This window comes from Perca fluviatilis, chromosome 15 (assembly GCF_010015445.1).
Source record: "Perca fluviatilis chromosome 15, GENO_Pfluv_1.0, whole genome shotgun sequence".
Taxonomy (NCBI): Eukaryota; Metazoa; Chordata; class Actinopteri; order Perciformes; family Percidae; genus Perca; species Perca fluviatilis.
Genome location: NC_053126.1, coordinates 9,183,295 through 9,201,078, shown reverse-complemented (window position 1 = coordinate 9,201,078; position 17,784 = coordinate 9,183,295). Strand labels below are relative to the sequence as shown.

At 36.4% G+C, this 17,784-nt stretch overlaps 1 pseudogene and 4 gene segments (V, D, J or C); 4 read left to right on the top strand and 1 right to left on the bottom strand.

The window, feature by feature from the left end:
- Positions 1-6,921: 6,921 nt before the first annotated feature.
- LOC120574599 lies at positions 6,922-7,461 on the top strand. The segment is given in 2 exon segments: positions 6,922-6,970; positions 7,098-7,461. Coding segments are annotated over 2 exon segments (357 nt in total).
- Positions 7,462-8,676: 1,215 nt separating this feature from the next.
- LOC120574654 lies at positions 8,677-9,093 on the top strand. The segment is given in 2 exon segments: positions 8,677-8,719; positions 8,816-9,093. Coding segments are annotated over 2 exon segments (321 nt in total).
- Positions 9,094-10,189: 1,096 nt separating this feature from the next.
- Positions 10,190-10,619, top strand: LOC120574344 (annotated as a pseudogene).
- A 393-nt stretch (positions 10,620-11,012) lies between these two features.
- On the top strand, positions 11,013-11,695 carry LOC120574343. The segment is given in 2 exon segments: positions 11,013-11,172; positions 11,304-11,695. Coding segments are annotated over 2 exon segments (438 nt in total).
- Positions 11,696-15,752: 4,057 nt separating this feature from the next.
- LOC120574631 lies at positions 15,753-16,600 on the bottom strand. The segment is given in 3 exon segments: positions 15,753-15,937; positions 16,257-16,463; positions 16,552-16,600. Coding segments are annotated over 3 exon segments (384 nt in total).
- Positions 16,601-17,784: the final 1,184 nt, after the last annotated feature.

The window sequence follows — 17,784 nt, the reverse complement described above, 5'->3', positions numbered from 1 at the left end:
GAAGATGTCATGTATCATATCTGGTTATAGCATGGCAAGCTACTATATTCACTGGATACGACAGAGACCAGGGGAAGCTCTGGAGTGGATTGGGAGGATGGATACAGGTTCAAACTCTGCTAGCTATGGCAGCTCCTTTCAAAGCCGTTTCATCATGACTGAAGATGTTCCCAGCAGCACTCAGTACCTCGAGGTCCAGAGCCTGACAGCAGCAGATTCTGCTGTTTACTTCTGTGCTCGCAGAGACACAGTGACTGAAGACAGTGGAGAAGCTGCACAAAAAACCTCCCCACAAAGCACTTTGATAGATCTACATTATATTTCTATATATTTTAAGTTTTACTAAACTGATGAGTAAATATTTATTCAGTTCATGATGTTACATTACTAAAGTATTAGACAGAGTTTCTTCAATTGTCAAAGTATTATCTACTGTAATACTAAATTGCCAAAGTCAAGTACAAACCATGATGTTATTATAGAACTAAATGGTTAAATGACAATAACTTAATTGTCAAAAAACAAAACGATATGTTGATCTGAATGAAATTGTATATGATTGTAAATACTCCATGTGCTGCCTATTACTCTCAAATTGACTAATGAGAAACAGCCTTGATAACAAGATTAATTATGATTTATCACATTTTAATAACACTTATATATACAGTATGTCAATGTGTCAGATGTCATTTGTATATTATTATAATAAATTTGGTTGTGGTGTTAATACTGAAAATGTTTACACAAATTAAATCATGATAGACAAAGGTCAAAACAGCTGACTTGGAGGGTTGACTCTGACCCAGTTTCATTAAATATCTCCAGTCCAGATGTTTCCTCCCTGTGAGGAGGAGTCGATGCAAAACTCAGATATCTTCCACCTCTACTTATCTGAGTGCAGAGAGGAGGACAGAGAACAGTGGACACACAGTTTAACATGATGGACTATAGGACAGGACTGCTGCTTTTAACTCTCTGTTGGGCAGGTGAAGATTTTGACTGATCTTGATTTGACATTCCCATTTGTATTACTGACATATTTCACATGAAGATTTTCTCTGATCTTTGTACCAAGGTAATGCATGACATGCTTATCGTTTTTGGTTTGACAGGTGTTGATGGTCAGACTCTGACAGAATCTGAACCAGCAGTTAAAAGACCTGGAGAATCCCACAGATTGACCTGTACAACATCTGGATTGTAATTCAGTAGCTACTTGATGGCCTGGATCAGACAGGCTCCTGGAAAAGGACTGGAGTGGATTGCGATTATAAGATATGACAGTGCTAGCATCTACTACTCTCAGTCAGTTCAAGGCCGGTTTACCATCTCCAGAGACAACAGCAGAGAGCAGCTGTATCTGCAGATGAACAGTCTGAAGACTGAAGATTCTGCTGTTTATTATTGTGCTCGAGACCCACAATGACTGGAGTTGGTTGAGCAGCTGTACAAAAATCCTACAGTACTCTTACTGGGCTTATGAAGCCAAATAATGAAGATGATGTATGAATGTAATATTTATATTATATATTTCATACATTATATTTTTAAAATTACTACTTTGTTCCCCTAAATTGTACATTAAATATAATTTTTAGATAACAAATTATCCTTTGTCTCTTCAATGGCCCATTTTCCTGAGAAATAATTTTACTTAACATTAAAAAACCACACAAAACACACAATAAAGATCACTTGTTGGTAAAACTGCCAAAAACATCACAAGGATCTGGTTGCTTAAACTAAACTTCAACTCCTGTCTTTCCTCATCCCTCCCTGGGCTGATAAACTCTGCACTGTCTCACATGACTAATGTCCTCAGGTCAAGTCATTCAAAATGAGACAACACAGACATTTGAGTATGATTGTTGTATGACTGGCTTTTAACAATTCTGAAAAAGTAAAAATCATGCTGCATGATATTTGATATATGATTTTATTTCTGACATAACTACACACATATGAAGATAAATATGTTGTTTATTACAGAAGAGTGACTTGTAAATGGATGAACTACAATAGTTTTCATCTTTTTAAAGAATTTAGTTTTTTGCATTTTGTCACGTTTCAGTTCCTGAGCAGCTGTTTTCCTCTAAAGGGCTCCAAGTTTCTCTGTATGTCTGTTTCTTTAAACATCTGCAAACACTGAAACCATTAAAAGTTTTTATTAAATTACTATATTACTATTCACATGATTCTGGCTGCTGTCAATGTATTTATGTTTGCAGCAAATACAGTCAGTAACCAAATATGTGAAAAAATAAATGCAGGTAGCAGCTACTACACAGCTTGGATCAGACAGCATGCAGGGAAAGGACTGGAGTGATTGTACATGGTGGTGTTACATCCACAAAACTACAAAGATTCACTGAAGAACAAGTTCAGTATCGAATTAAGACTCTCCCAGTGACTCATCAGTAGACCTGAACAAAAACCCCTCAGAGCCTGAACACTTGTAACATGAAGCCACCAGAGGAGGAGCCCTCAGACCACTAATGGTTTCAACACCAGCTCACTGTTACAGTAACAATCTAAAATGTGTTTGTCAGAGAACCAATTTCCACAATTCCACCACTACCCCTAGTCTTGTCAAGAGAACCATCTGGAAGGGCTTTGAAACTGAACTTGCCATTCAAAACACTTTTCTTTATCCATTTCTGCTCAAGGCTTGTTTCTGCTAGCCACCCACAACATTACTGTACATCGCTTCCTGATTTCCCAAAACTAAAGAGCATACCGAGGCCCAAATCACAATCCTCAACAAAAACAACTAATGGTGTTAAAAGTGTTTGAATTAATTTTGACAGCCCTAGTTTAAATACTTGGAGGTTTCAATCACTGATACATCATTGTCTGTACTCCCACAAGATAGACTGAATTAGATTTTTGAAAGTGTTTAACATTAACCTTATTTAAGTAATTCAAAATAAATACAGCTGAATTTTCATCAGAAGTTGAATTTTTGTTGCTTGAATTTTACTAGTTTAAAAATCGATCTTTTGTCTAATAATATTATACATAAGCTTAATTCACATGAAAAACAGCAATTTTGTCAAAAATAACTTTTAGAGACATGAGATGTTGTTTACTTATCTCAAGCCACCAAGGTGATTTACCTACTACATCAGGGGGTGTCAAACTCAACTTCCCAGAGGGCCACACTGGAAAAGGAGAATTGCATCAAGGACCAGAAATGTAGAGTTTATTTTCAGCTTTTATTTAGAAAAAGTCAAATATCTTTGACTGTATTATTCCATGTCCCATATAATCTTCTCACTTACAGTTTGGTCCACATAAAGTCCTAAAAAGGCAGCAAATAGTTCCTCGAAATCTTAGAATTTAGCAAATCAAGCAAAACAAAGATTACATTTTAAAAGTCGACTCCACAGCAACCTGTTTCCCAGCTTTAATTTCAAAACTCTCTGCTTCTGTGGGAATTTCTGGGAGTTTCAAATGCGCAAATCTACCAAATTCTGCTCTAAATGTGGTTTAGTTGCCACTTTTGTTTTGGTGCCCAAAATGCGGGCCAATATTTATCGTGAACCTAAATTGATTTTGCGGTCGGATCAAAACCTGCCAGTGGCGGGTTCGGCCCACGGCCTTGAGTTTGACACCTGACATGAACTGAAAGCAATTTATATTATACATATTCCATTATTCCATAATTGGTACATTGCATTGGACAAACCTGAGCATAAATAAACACATTCAAATGTTACAAAGTGACTTAAAGTAAAGAAAAAAAGGATTAGTAACATCAGGTTAAACATGTGAAACAAAGTCAAAATGGTAAGAGATATGGTGAGATAATTTGTGAAAACACAAAATACAGTTAGGAGAAAGTCAGAAAAGGAGGAGTCAATGCAAAACTCAGATATCTTCACCTCTACTTATCTGAGTGCAGAGAGGAGGACAGAGAACAGTGGACACACAGTTTAACATGATGGACTATAGGACAGGACTGCTGCTTTTAACTCTCTGCCGGGCAGGTGAAGATTTTCACTGATGTTGATTTGACATTCCCATTTGTATTACTGACATATTTCACGTGAAGATTTTCTCTGATCTTTGTACCAAGGTAATGAATGACATGCTTATCGTTTTTGGTTTGACAGGTGTTGATGGTCAGACTCTGACAGAATCTGAACCAGCGGTTAAAAGACCTGGAGAATCTCACAGATTGACCTGTACAACATCTGGATTGTCATTCAGTAGCTACTGGATGGCCTGGATCAGACAGGCTCCTGGAAAAGGACTGGAGTGGATTGCTACTGAAGCTGGTAGTAGTGGCAAATACTACTCTCAGTCAGTTCAAGGCGGTTTACCGTCTCCAGAGACAACAGCAGAGAGCAGCTGTATCTGCAGATGAACAGTCTGAAGACGGAAGATTCTGCTGTTTATTATTGTGCTCCGAGACCCACAGTGACTGGAGTTGGTTGAGCAGCTGTACAAAAATCCTACAGTACTCATTCTTTCAGACTGGTAGTGCACAAGTTTGAAATATATTTCATAAAATGTATATATTTAAACATTTTATATTACATTTTGTGTTGTTTTCAGTTTGTTAAGTTGTTTTATATTCTGTAATTCTACTTTCATAAATGTTTTCATTATAAATTAATAATCCTCCCTGCATTATATACAAACCCGGAAACACATTAATAACACAATAAAGATCACTCCTTGATACAAGGTCCAAAGACAAGGCCGGTTTACCGTCTCCAGAGACAACAGCAGAGAGCAGCTGTTTCTGCAGATGAACAGTCTGAAGACTGAAGATTCTGCTGTTTATTATTGTGCTTCGACACCCACAGTGACCGGAGTTGGTTGAGCAGCTGTACAAAAATCCTACAGTATTCTTACTGAGCTGATTAAGCCAAATAATGGAGATAATATATTAATGTAATATTTATATCATATATTTTATACATTATAAGTTTTTTCCCTAAATTTTAAATTAGATTTCATTTTTAGATAATAAATTACCCTTTGTCTCTTCATTATTATTATCTTCCTGCTTTCCTGAGTATATTACGACTCAACATTAAACACACAAAAACACAATAAAGATCACTTGTTGATAAAAGTGCCAAAAACACTCACAACGATCTGGTTGCTTAAATGAAACTACTTCAGCTCCTGCAGTAAGAAACATTTCTTGTCTTTCCTCACCCTCCGCTGGCTTATAAACTCTGCTGCTACCGTCTCACATGACTAATGTCCTCAGGTCAAGTCATTCAAAATGAGACAACACAGACATTTGAGTATGATTGTTGTATGACTGGCTTTTAAGAACTCTGAATAAAACCAAGTAAAAATCATGCTGCATGATATTAGATATATGATTTTATTTTTGACATGACCACATACATATCAAGGTAAAATATGTTGTTTATTACAGAAGAGTAACTTGTAAAATGGATGAACTACAATAGTTTTCATCTTTGTTAAAGGATTTATTTATTTTCATTTTGTCACGTGTTCAGTTCCTGAGCAGCTGTTTTTCCTTCTAAAGGGCTCCAAGTTTCTCTGTATGTCTGTTTCTTTAAACATCTGCAAACACTGAGACCATTAAAATAATTTTATTAAAAGCTGCAAAATATATTATTATTCAAATGATTGTGGCTGCTGTCAATGTTTTTATGTTTCCTCGAAATACAGTCAGTAAGCAAATATATGAAAAAATAAATGCAGGTAGCAGCTACTACACAGCTTGGATCAGACAGCATGCAGGGAAAGGACTGGAGTGATTGTACATGGTGGTGTTACATCCACCAAACTACAAAGATTCATTGAAGAACAAGTTCAGTATCAAATTAAGACTCTCCCAGTGACTCATCAGTAGACCTGAACAAAAACCCCTCAGAGCCTGAACACTTGTAACATGAAGCCACCAGAGGAGGACCCTCAGACCACTAATGGTTTCAACACCAGCTCACTGTTACAGTAACAATCTAAAATGTGTTTATCAATCAATCAATTTCCACAATTCCACCACTACCCCTCGTCTTGTCAAGAGAACCATCTGGAAGGGCTTTGAAACTGAACTTGCCATTCAAAACTCTTTTCTTCATCCATTTCTGCTCAAGACTTGTTTCTGCTAGCCAACCACAACATTACTGTGCATCGCTTCCTGGTTTCCCAAAACTAAAGAGCGTCCCGAGGTCCAAATCCCAAAACGCGCATACATTAATCCTACAACAAAAACAACAAGTGGTGTTAAAAGCGTTTGCGTTAACTCTTTATTATGGCGTTAATTTTGACAGCCCTAGTTTAAATACTTGGAAGTTTCAATCACTGATACATCATTGTCTGTACTCCCACAAGACACACTGAATTAGACGTTTAGAAATTGTTTAACATTAATTTACCTTATTTTACCGATTATGTAGAAATGCAGCTGAATTTTCTTCAAAAGTAGAATTTTGTGCTCTGAATTTTACTAGTTTAAAAATCGATGTTTGGTCTAATGATATTGTACATAAGCTTTATTCACATGAAAAACAAAATTTGATCAAAAATAACTTGAGGCTCCGAGATGTTGTTTACCTATCTCAATCTGACAAGGTGATTTACCTACTACATAAACTGAAAGCAATTTTTGGAATGAAAATATTATTAATAACTGTTATTCAGGAACAATAACATTATTCCATTCTTTGACTTGCATTGGACAAAAGTGAGAGTAAATAAATACATTAAAATGTTACAAAGTGACAGAGGATTAGGTAACATCAGGTTAAAAATGTGAAACAAAGTCAAAATGGTAAGAGATCACGGTGAGATGATTTGTGAAAACCACAAAATTCAGTTAAGCGAAAGCCAAAAAGGAGGAGTCAATGCAAAACTCAGATATCTTCACCTCTACTTATCTGAGTGCAGAGAGGAGGACAGAGAACAGTGGACACACAGTTTAACATGATGGACTATAGGACAGGACTGCTGCTTTTAACTCTCTGCTGGGCAGGTGAAGATTTTCACTGATCTTGACTTGACATTCCCCATTTGTATTACTGACATATTTCACATGAAGATTTTCTCTGATCTTTGTACCAAGGTAATGCATGATATGCTTATCGTTTTTGGTTTGACAGGTGTTGATGGTCAGACTCTGACAGAATCTGAACCAGCGGTTAAAAGACCTGGAGAATCCCACAGATTGACCTGTACAACATCTGGATTCACACTTAGTAGCTACTGGATAGCCTGGATCAGACAGGCTCCTGAAAAAGGACTGGAGTGGATTGCTACTGATGGTGGTAGTAGCAAATACTACTCTCAGTCAGTCCAAGGCCGGTTTACCATCTCCAGAGACAACAGCAGAGAGCAGCTGTATCTGCAGATGAACAGTCTGAAGACTGAAGATTCTGCTGTTTATTATTGTGCTCGAGAGCCACAGTGACTGGAGTTGGTTGAGCAGCTGTACAAAATCCTACAGTACTCATTCTTTCAGGCTGGTAGTGCACAATTCTGAAATAGTTTTCATAAAATGTAGATATTTAAACATTTAATATTAAATTTTGTTGTTTTCAGGTTGTTGTTATTTTATATTCTGTAATTTTATTTTCATATATGTTTTTATTATAAATTAATAATCCTCCCGCATTATACACAAACTTGAAAACACATTAAAAACACAATACAGATCACTCATTGATAAAAGGTCCAAAGAGAGCCCAACAATCTGGTTGCTGAAATTAAACTTCTACAAATACTTTACATTTCTACAAAGTAAGACACAATACTGTCTGTAAATGATATGATGTGGAATCTATGAGAATGAAAAATAATGTTACTGTTTCTTTTATAAAATCACTAGAGGACAGTCAGTGTCTAGTTCTCTCTCCTCTGTTACTAAAAGAGAAAACTCAGATCTGCTGTTCTCATTGATCTTAACTGACTGATACTCAAACTCTGAAATGATTCATATTGCTCTGTAATAAAATCAATAGGTAAATAAGAATATGCCACTCTTTTCATCACATACTGTAATATCATTAAAATTATTTCTAAGAGAAAACAGCTGAAAGTGGAGATCAGTGATGCCAGCATTTAACGTTATAGTTTAGAGTGAATTTACTTGTATCATGTATAGAGCTAACTATTTTATATAAAAAGCTTATTTTATATTTTTTTATGGTCCTTAATTCAATTTATCAGCCACAGTTTTCATCAATTTAAAGAATTAAAAATTACAATCAATGATACATCATAATATGTATATACTGTATAATCTTCAAGTGATGGAATAAATTCATCTCACATCTCAATTTTAAAAGAATGTAATCTAACAGTCGAAATGAATCCTCAAAGTCAGTGTCTCTTCCATAATTTTATCTAATAATTATGTAAATCATAACTGCATCAGAAACGGAATAATCTTTAGGAAACATCATTGTGATGTTAATTAGTCAAACTACAAAAACTATCTTTTCATTAACTATCAAAAATATTTTTGTCAGAGATTCAAGTTACACCTTTTCTTTGTGTGAGATGAAGACCTGAACATTTCATCTTCATTTTGATTAATTCAAATATACTTTAGTCAGCTGATTTACTATCATCAGTATGTAAATCAGCCTCCTTGTGTGTTGCTTGCTAAAGAAGTGAAGTGTGTGTGTGTGTGTCAGTGAGAGACAGAAGAGCTCACATCAGATCAGCTTCAACATCAACATGTTCTCTGTAGCTCTGATACTGCTGCTGGCTGCTGGATCCTGTGAGGAGCTTTCAGTGGATTCACTCTAATACACACATTAGAAACCCTGAATAGTCAGATGAATGATGGAGATAATGTTGATTTGTGTTTCCACAGGTGCGAACAGTATTGATCTCATCCAGACAGACTCAATGGTTGTGCAGCCTGGACAGTCTCTGACCATCAGCTGTCAGGTCTCTGGTTATTCTTTGACTGATAACAGCTATGCAACAGGTTGGATCAGACAGAGTGAAGGAAAACCAATGGACTGGATTTCCCATCAGTGGGGTGGAGGTAGCCTTATTCAAAATGATGCTCTGAAGAACAAGTTCAGCTACAGCAGAGACACTTCTGCTCTAACAGTGACCTTTAAAAGGACAGAATGTGCAGCCTGACGACACAGCTGTGTATCACTGTGTGCGTGTAAGCTACACAGTGATACAAACCACCAACAGACCTGCACAAATACCCAGCAACCAGCAAGACTCAACCAATGGACTGGATTTCCCATCAGTGGGGTGGAGGAAACTTCAAGGATAGACCCTTGAGATGTAGCATATCACTTTAGAGGGGATCCTATCAATTATCACTTCCTTACAAAACAGCCAAGGACAGAAAAACAATCCTTGTATGAATAAAATAAATATTACATACACATTTCAGCCATGTAACACCTAAAGTGAGAGTGACAAATAATGTTACATTTTCTTTCATAAAAACCATAGAATGCTTCAGTCTCAAGTTTCTCTGTCCTCTATATGGAAACACTCAGTTCTGCTTATCTCATTGATTTTGACTGACTGCCACTCAAAACTACAATTTTATACTCAGACCCTTTGAGAGCTTGCTTCACCCCAACAAAAATAGAACATTTAGGTGCTGGATCAGCAGTGACTGATTCTTCATGTATTCATTTAGTTGTATGGTTCTCCATTTCATCATTTCAAATCAATTTCAATATAAACAGCTAGAAGACTGAAGGAGCTGCTGTTTATTCTTGGGTATTTAAGCCATTGGGTTGGAAGCTGAATGGATACTGTAGTAATACTGCAATAAGGCAAACTTTTACTTCCTTGGCTCTTGGAGGAAAAACTATGTATTCATTTGTCACATTGTTTTCTCTATTAGCAGTAATCCACCTCACGCTGGTGAACAATAACCTTTTAAATTAACGTCTTAGACTGACATTACAGCTTGTACTGTATACATTGAACTACACACCACACAATCTTACCCTCTTAGAAATGCATACAGTTGAAAAACTGTCCAAACGCACTGAAAACAAGCGAAACAACGAACAACATCTTTAACATTGGAACTCAGTCTGTTTCGAAACTTTTCTCTCCTTTCCTCCTTTCTGATAGAAAACTGCATCTCCCACTGCTAAAATGTAAATTCACACACTGATGCATAATCCCCACCCATTCTGTCAACACTATATATAATCCCCATAACAGCCTCTGCAGGTGCAGACTGAGTCAAGTTCCCACCATGACAGTTGTACAGAGTGTCCTCCTCTTGGCTCTCATTTCAGGTGAGTGAAGTTGGTGTTGAGCGAATGAGGAGAAAAGGAGCTTTGGATGTCGGCTGGCTCCCTGTAGTCTAAACTCTGTCTCTTCCAGCTGCTCAGGGCCAGTCCCTTCAGAGCCAGTGGTGAGCAGAGCTGGACAACCAGTCACTCTGTCCTGTAAGGTGGACGGACTGTCTCTAGCTTGGCTGCACTGGATTCGTCAGAAACCAGGGAAAGGACTGGAATGGATCGGACGCATCGATGAGCGGAACTGGCACAATATTTGCTCAAAGTGTCCAAGGCCAGTTTTCCATCACCGAAAACACTTCCCAAAATCTTGTGCATTTAGAGGTTAAGAGTCTGAAACATGAAGACTCTGCAGTTTATTATTGGGCACGAGAGCCACAGTGACACACAACACTACTAAGCTGTACAAAAACTGAATAACACTGATCTCTGTGTGAGAAGCACTGAAGCATGTCAGGGCTGTGAAAACACATGTTCCCCTGAATGATTGACAATTTATAATGAAAGATATGTCATCAATAAAAAGTGTATTTGTCACTGTTAGGAAAGTTTATCATGACTCAGAGCTTGCATTTGTAAAAAGATTATTGAAATTAGAAAATAAATTCAATATATTATAATATAAGCTCTGTCCTAAAAAAATATAGCTCTACAGAGATGCAAACCACCAACAGACCTGCAAAAATACCCAGCACCCATGTGACTCAACCATACATTTTAAATTACATCTTTCATTTTTTTTTGGTTATATGATAAAACACTACAAGACAGGAGCCACTCCCTCCCCATTATGTCCTGATGCAAATCTTCAGTCTGTGCAGTGTACTTCTGTCCTGCTGACTGCTCTTGTACTTTGTGTGGAGCATCAGATGTCACATCTCCAGCCTCAGGATGATGAACACACTCACTCTTCTGCTGGTTGCTCTCTCTCTGCCCTGTGAGTTCTCCTGCTTCTTGCTGTGTTATCTTTTCTCAGACAACATGGACTGATGGTCAGTCAGTGACACCAGAAAACTTCCCAGATGATTCATTTCTTCTGTGTTTCCTCTCTCCCTTTTATTTCATCAGGTTGTACAGGTCAGAGTATGGAGTCCATTCCTTCCAGTTCAGTAGTGAAAAAGCCTGGGGAGACTCTCAGTCTCTCCTGCAGGGGATCTGGCTTCACATTTAGCTGCTGTGTTATGAGCTGGATCAGACAACCTGCAGGAGAAGGAATGGAATTGATAGGGAGCGGATACTCTTCTGCAAGCAGTAACACTTATGCCAGCAGTGTGCAGGGCCGTGTAGAAATCAGTAGAGATGACAGCAACAGCATGGTGTATCTGAGACTGTCCAACTTAAAGCCAGAGGACTCTGCTGTGTATTACTGTGCCAGAGAAACACACTGGTTAAAGGAAGCAGAGAGGCTTGACAAAAACCTCACACAATTTATTTTACCAAGTACCTACAGGTGGCAGTAGAAGATAAGACGTCAGATGATACTAAGGAGAAAATGAGTGTCTCTAAACACACACAAATTTATGACCACAATGGAAGCAACAGCTGATGTTGTGGTTTGTGACTTCCTGTTTTGTAGTTTTACATTTGAAATTTGCTTTTACGCAAAAAAAATGGTAATAATGTTCCTTTTTTTTGATTTTGAACAGCAGATGTTGAGAATATATTTGGACATTTATACATGATATATCCAGTATATGGATGGCCATCAAATAATGCTGAGCAAATTATATAAATACATGTCATTTGAGTATAAATAAATGTATCTTCATTATTGAGAAAATCATGCGTATAATCATATTTAGTTTAGAATGTTTGTTCAAAATCTTAAATTTACAATCCATCCATCCATTTCTCATCTAATCCTGCCGGACAAGCCAAATTGTGGTGGAAGTTTTTTGATAAATATCAATGATACGAGATGAAACGAATGAAAGACTGTTTGAGAATTAAACCAAAGTTTGGTCTTTGAGTATTTATTATATTTGCAAATAGAGAAATTCAGTTTCACAGTGTCACATACGCGTCTGAAAAAGTCTTTCTAACCTAAAGTCTAAACATCCACACATCATATAGTGAAAACCTCCGTTAAGCCACCCCTCTAAATGTATCTTCTAGCATGGCCATAGTCGATCACCTTCCCCTCTGCTCCTGTTCTTTTCATTAGCCTAAACAACAGTTTTATCTCAGGAGACAGAAGGAGACGCTGTTCTGACAGTGTTATGGCCTTCTTCACTATTTCTGCTTAAAATAAACAGTATGAGAGACCAAGGTCTTCTCAACAAGAAATAACTTCAGCTAGACCCAAGGTTCACAATTTCAGCCATTTCACTTGGAGTGGAAGAGTCGTCACAAAATGTAAGAATATCTTGTAGAATATTAAACCATCATTAAACCGATGTTAAAATAAAATGTTCTGCCATTACGAGACAAGATTTTTTTCCTGTTAAATACAAAGAGCTGGATCAGGCAATAACATTTAAAAAGCATGATATACATACCCATTCAAATGTATGCAGTTTAAGTATCCAAATAACATTTTCGTAATTTGGCCATAAAAATATGTTACCTGCTTTTTTTATCTAAAGAATATAATCATCTTAATGAGATCTGAGTCCCCCACAAAGCTATTTGATATATTTACATTATATTTCTATATATTTAACTTTGTACTTATAAGTAAATATGTATTCTCTTTATGGTGTTACATCACTTACATTATTAGATAGAGTTTCTTCAATTGTCAAAGCATTATCTACTGTAATACTAAGTTGCCAAAGTCAAGTACAAACCATAATGTTGGAAAATAAATGGTGGATTGACAATAACTTAATTGTCAAAATGATAGTAGATGTTGATCAGAATGAAATTGTATATGATTATAAATACTCCATGTGCTGCATATTGTTCTTTAAATGACTAATGAGAAACACAGCCTTGATAACAAGATTAATTATGATAAATAAAACACTTTTGAATAAACCTTGTATGTTATTGTGTCAGATGTCATTTGTGTCATTATTCAAATTAATGTGGTTGTGGTGTTAATACTGAAACATTTTACACAAATTAAAACATGTCTGACAAAGGTGAAACCAGCTGACTTGCAGGGTTGACTCTGACCCAGTTTCATTAAATATCTCCAGTCCAGATGTTTCCTCCCTGTGAGGAGGAGTCGATGCAAAACTCAGATATCTTCACCTCTACTTATCTGAGTGCAGAGAGGAGGACAGAGAACAGTGGACACACAGTTTAACATGATGGACTATAGGACAGGACTGCTGCTTTTAACTATCTGCTGGGCAGGTGAAGATTTTCACTGATCTTAATCTTAAATATCTTTTATTTTTTAATTTTTTTCATACAATGTTTTTATCCTCTTGACAGGTGTTGATGGTCAGACTCTGACACAATCTGAACCAGCGATTAAAAGACCTGGAGAATCTCACAGATTGACCTGTACAGCCTCTGCATTGGATGTTAATGGCTACACCATGCACTGGATCAGACAGGCTGCTGGAAAAGGACTGGAATGGATCGCTTACATTAGCAGTAACAGTGGCAGCATCCGCTACTCTCAGTCAGTTCAAGGCCGGTTTTCCCGTCTCCACACTGTAAACCCAGATTTTGATTCAACTCAAAAGATTGAGTTCATATTACTTAAATGTGTCTAATTTATTGACATTAGCCTACTTGTTAATTCTGATTAAGTTGTACTTTTCATGTCCTTTCTTATTGTAATTGTGTTTTTAAGTCCAATCAGTAGTTTCTACTCAAACAAACTGAGTTTGTATTACTTAAACATGTGTCATTTCTTTACATTAATTATGAATTCTGAGTAAACTGTACTTTTAATGGCCTATCTTATTGTAATTATGTGTTTGAGCTCAAACAACTCAATATCATCACGTTTTGCGTGTTACTAACAAGACTGGCTGCAGCCTGGCGCTTCCCATGTCATGCCATCCTGTCTCATGCCATCCCGTCTCATACCGAGGTGTGTCCAACGGTAAGTTCAGAGGGTCAAAAATAAAATACCGAAATTGTGAATTACTTTCCAGATTGAGTCATGGGCAAGTTCATGATTTCTGGATGTTATTGTTGTGTCCCTGATGTTAGTACATTTGATGAAACCTCATTTAAAACTGCATTAAGCGTTGGTTGACATTTGTTAGTCAATATTAGTTAACAATTTTATCCATACATATAGTTTGCTGATTTCTGGATGTTATTGTTGTGTCCCTGATGTTAACGTACATTTGATGAAACCTCATACACAGCAGTGTCTTCAGGCTGCACATTCTGTCACTGGTCACTGAGTTTGCATAAAATCAAACATATGAAGCATCAATGTTGGTCTAACTGCAGTCAATAGAAGAGTTTGTTCAGTGTTATTATATCTGCAGAATGAAAATATGAGTGTTATTTTTTATTTCTTCATATCTAGGTACAGATGACTTTATTGCATTAAACTGTCAATATTGTCTCCACTTTTATATCTAGACTTTCATTTGTGTTAATACACAACAATAATTCCTTAATGACTATATTATTATTCTATCTGCAAACATTAATAATCTTTTTAATATAAAATAGATATCTCCACACACGATACAAGTAAATTCACTCTAAACTATAACGTTAAATGCTGTCATCACTCATCTCCACTTTCAGCTGTTTTCTCTTAGAAATAATTTTAATGAAATTACAGTATGTGATGGAAAGAGTAACATATTTTTATTTACCTATTGATTTTTATTAAACAGCAATATGAATCATCAGGATTATTAATTTATAATTAAAGCATATATGAAAATAAAATTACAGAATATAAAACAAATTAACAACCGAAACAACAAAAATGTAATATAAGATGTTAACCCTTGTGTGGTGTTCGGGTCTGTGGGACCCATTTTTCACACACACACACACACACGCCACACCCACCGCACACACGCCCGCACGCCGCACACACACACACACACACACACACACACACACACACACACACACACACACACACACACACACACACACACACACACACAATCATTACATATGAGTTGTAGGTGATATGAAACTATGTTGTCTTTCTAAATCTGCTATTCCCACACAAAGTTACACAATTGTTACATTTCAAGCACTTTCACCTGTTCTGATTACGTTCTAAAAAATAAGCACCAATATTGATCAATAATCTTGTTTTTTTTTACCTTTTTTATAATTTAATTCCCTTGTTTTCTCACAAAAAACGAAAATGATCATATGATCAGAAATCTGATCTCACAGGGGTAAATGGCAAATATGAACCATAAATTATGTATATATCATTGGTAATTGAGCTATAGTAAACATATATTAAGTATTTTTACATAAATTGGTATGGCTGTATTGATTTAAAAGCCTAATAATGTGGAGGGTCCACCAGACCCAGGAACATTGGCTGTGTAACAAAAATATGAACACCACACAAGGGTTAAATATATACATATTATGAAAAATATTTCAAACTTGTGCACTACCAGCCTGAAAGAATGAGTACTGTAGGATTTTGTACAGCTGCTCAACCAACTCCAGTCACTGTGGCTCTCGAGCACAATAATAAACAGCAGAATCTTCAGTCTTCAGACTGTTCATCTGCAGATACAGCTGCTGTCTGCTGTTGTCCGTGTTCTGTAAGGAAGTGATAATTGATAGGACCCCCTCTAAAGTGATATGCTACATCTCAAGGGGCTATCTTCAAATAAATTCAATAAATTGAAATTAAAGATTAATTAAGATACTTTTCTTGGTGGTTAATGTCTGTCTTTTTCAGGGCACATTTTGAAGATTTTATTAAAATCAACAAAAGCTAAAAAATAAATGAATAATAATACATCTATAAGAATGGGATCTGCAGGATTTTGTACAGCTGCTCAACCGAATCAGTCGTTGCGCACAATAATAAACTCAGAATCTGCTGTCTTCACACTGTTCATCTGCAGATACAGCTGCTCTCTGTCGTTGTCTCTGGAGATGGTAAACCGCCTTGGACTGACTGAGAGTAGCATTTGGTGCTACCACCGTTACTATTCCAGGCAACCCACTCCAGTCCTTTTCCAGGAGCCTGTCTGATCCAGGCCATGTTGTAGCTGCTGAGTGTGAATCCAGAGACTGTACAGGTCAATCTGTGGGATTCTCCAGGTCTTTTGATCGTTGGTTCAGATTCTGTCAGAGTCTGACCATCAACACCTGTCGAGATATAAAACAAAACATCACATGATCTTAGTTGTTACACAATTCAGAACTATGTTTAATCAAGATCAGTGAAAATCTTCACCTGCCCAGCAGAGAGTTAAAAGCAGCAGTCCTGTCCTATAGTCCATCATGTTAAACTGTGTGTACTGTTCACTGTCCTCATCTCTGCACTCAGATAAATAGAGGTAAAGATATCTTAGTTTTGCATTGACTCCTCCTTTTTTGGCTTTCTCCTAAATGTATTTTGTTTTCACAAATTATCTCACCGTATCTCTTACCATTTTGAATTTGTTTCACATTGTCAACCTGATGTTACTAATCCTTTTTTCTTTACTTTAAGTCACTTTGTAACATTTGAATGTGTTTATTTACTCTCAGGTTTGTCCAATGCAATGTACCAATTATGGAATAATGTAATATGTATAATATAAATTGCTTTCACTTCATGTAGTAGTAGTATATAAATCACCTTGCTTGAGATAAGTAAACAACATCTCATGTCTCCTAAAGTTATTTTTGACGAAATTGCTGTTTTCATGTGAATAAAACTTATGTACAATATTATTAGACCAAAGATCGATTTTTAAACAGTAAAGTTCAGAGCAAAAATTAACTTTTGATGAAAATTCAGCTGTATTTAATTTTTAATTACTTAAATAAGGTTAATGTTAAACACTTTCTAAAAGTGTAATTCAGTCTGTCTTGTGGGAAAACAGACAATGATGTATCAGTGATTGAAACCTCCAATTATTTAAACTAGGGCTGTCAAAATTAATGCCATAATAATAATAAGAGTTAACGTAAGCGTTTTTAACACCACTAGTTGTTTTAGATGTAGGATTAATGCATGCACGTTTTGTGATTTGGGCTCTGGAGCGCTCTTTAGTTTTGGAAACCCGGAGCGATGCACAGTAATGTTGTGGGTGGCTAGCAGAAACAAGCCTTGGGCAGAAATTGATAAAGAAAAAGAGTTTTTTGAATGGCAAGTTCAGTTTCAAAGTCCTTCCAGATGGTTCTCTTGACAAGACTAGGGGTAGTGGTGGAATTATGGAAATTGGTTCTCTGACAAACACATTTTAGATTGTTAACAAAAAGAAATAATGATGTTATGAAAGAGAAACTGACTTTTTGAGGATTCATTTATACTGTACTGTAGATAAATCACCATTTTAAAAAAATCTAAAGACTGTTTCTCTCTTTACTGTAACAGTGAGCTGGTGTTGAAACCATTAGTGGTCTGAGGGTCCTCCTCTGGTGGCTTCATGTTACAAGTGTTCAGGCTCTGAGGGTTTTTGTTCAGGTCTACTGATGAGTC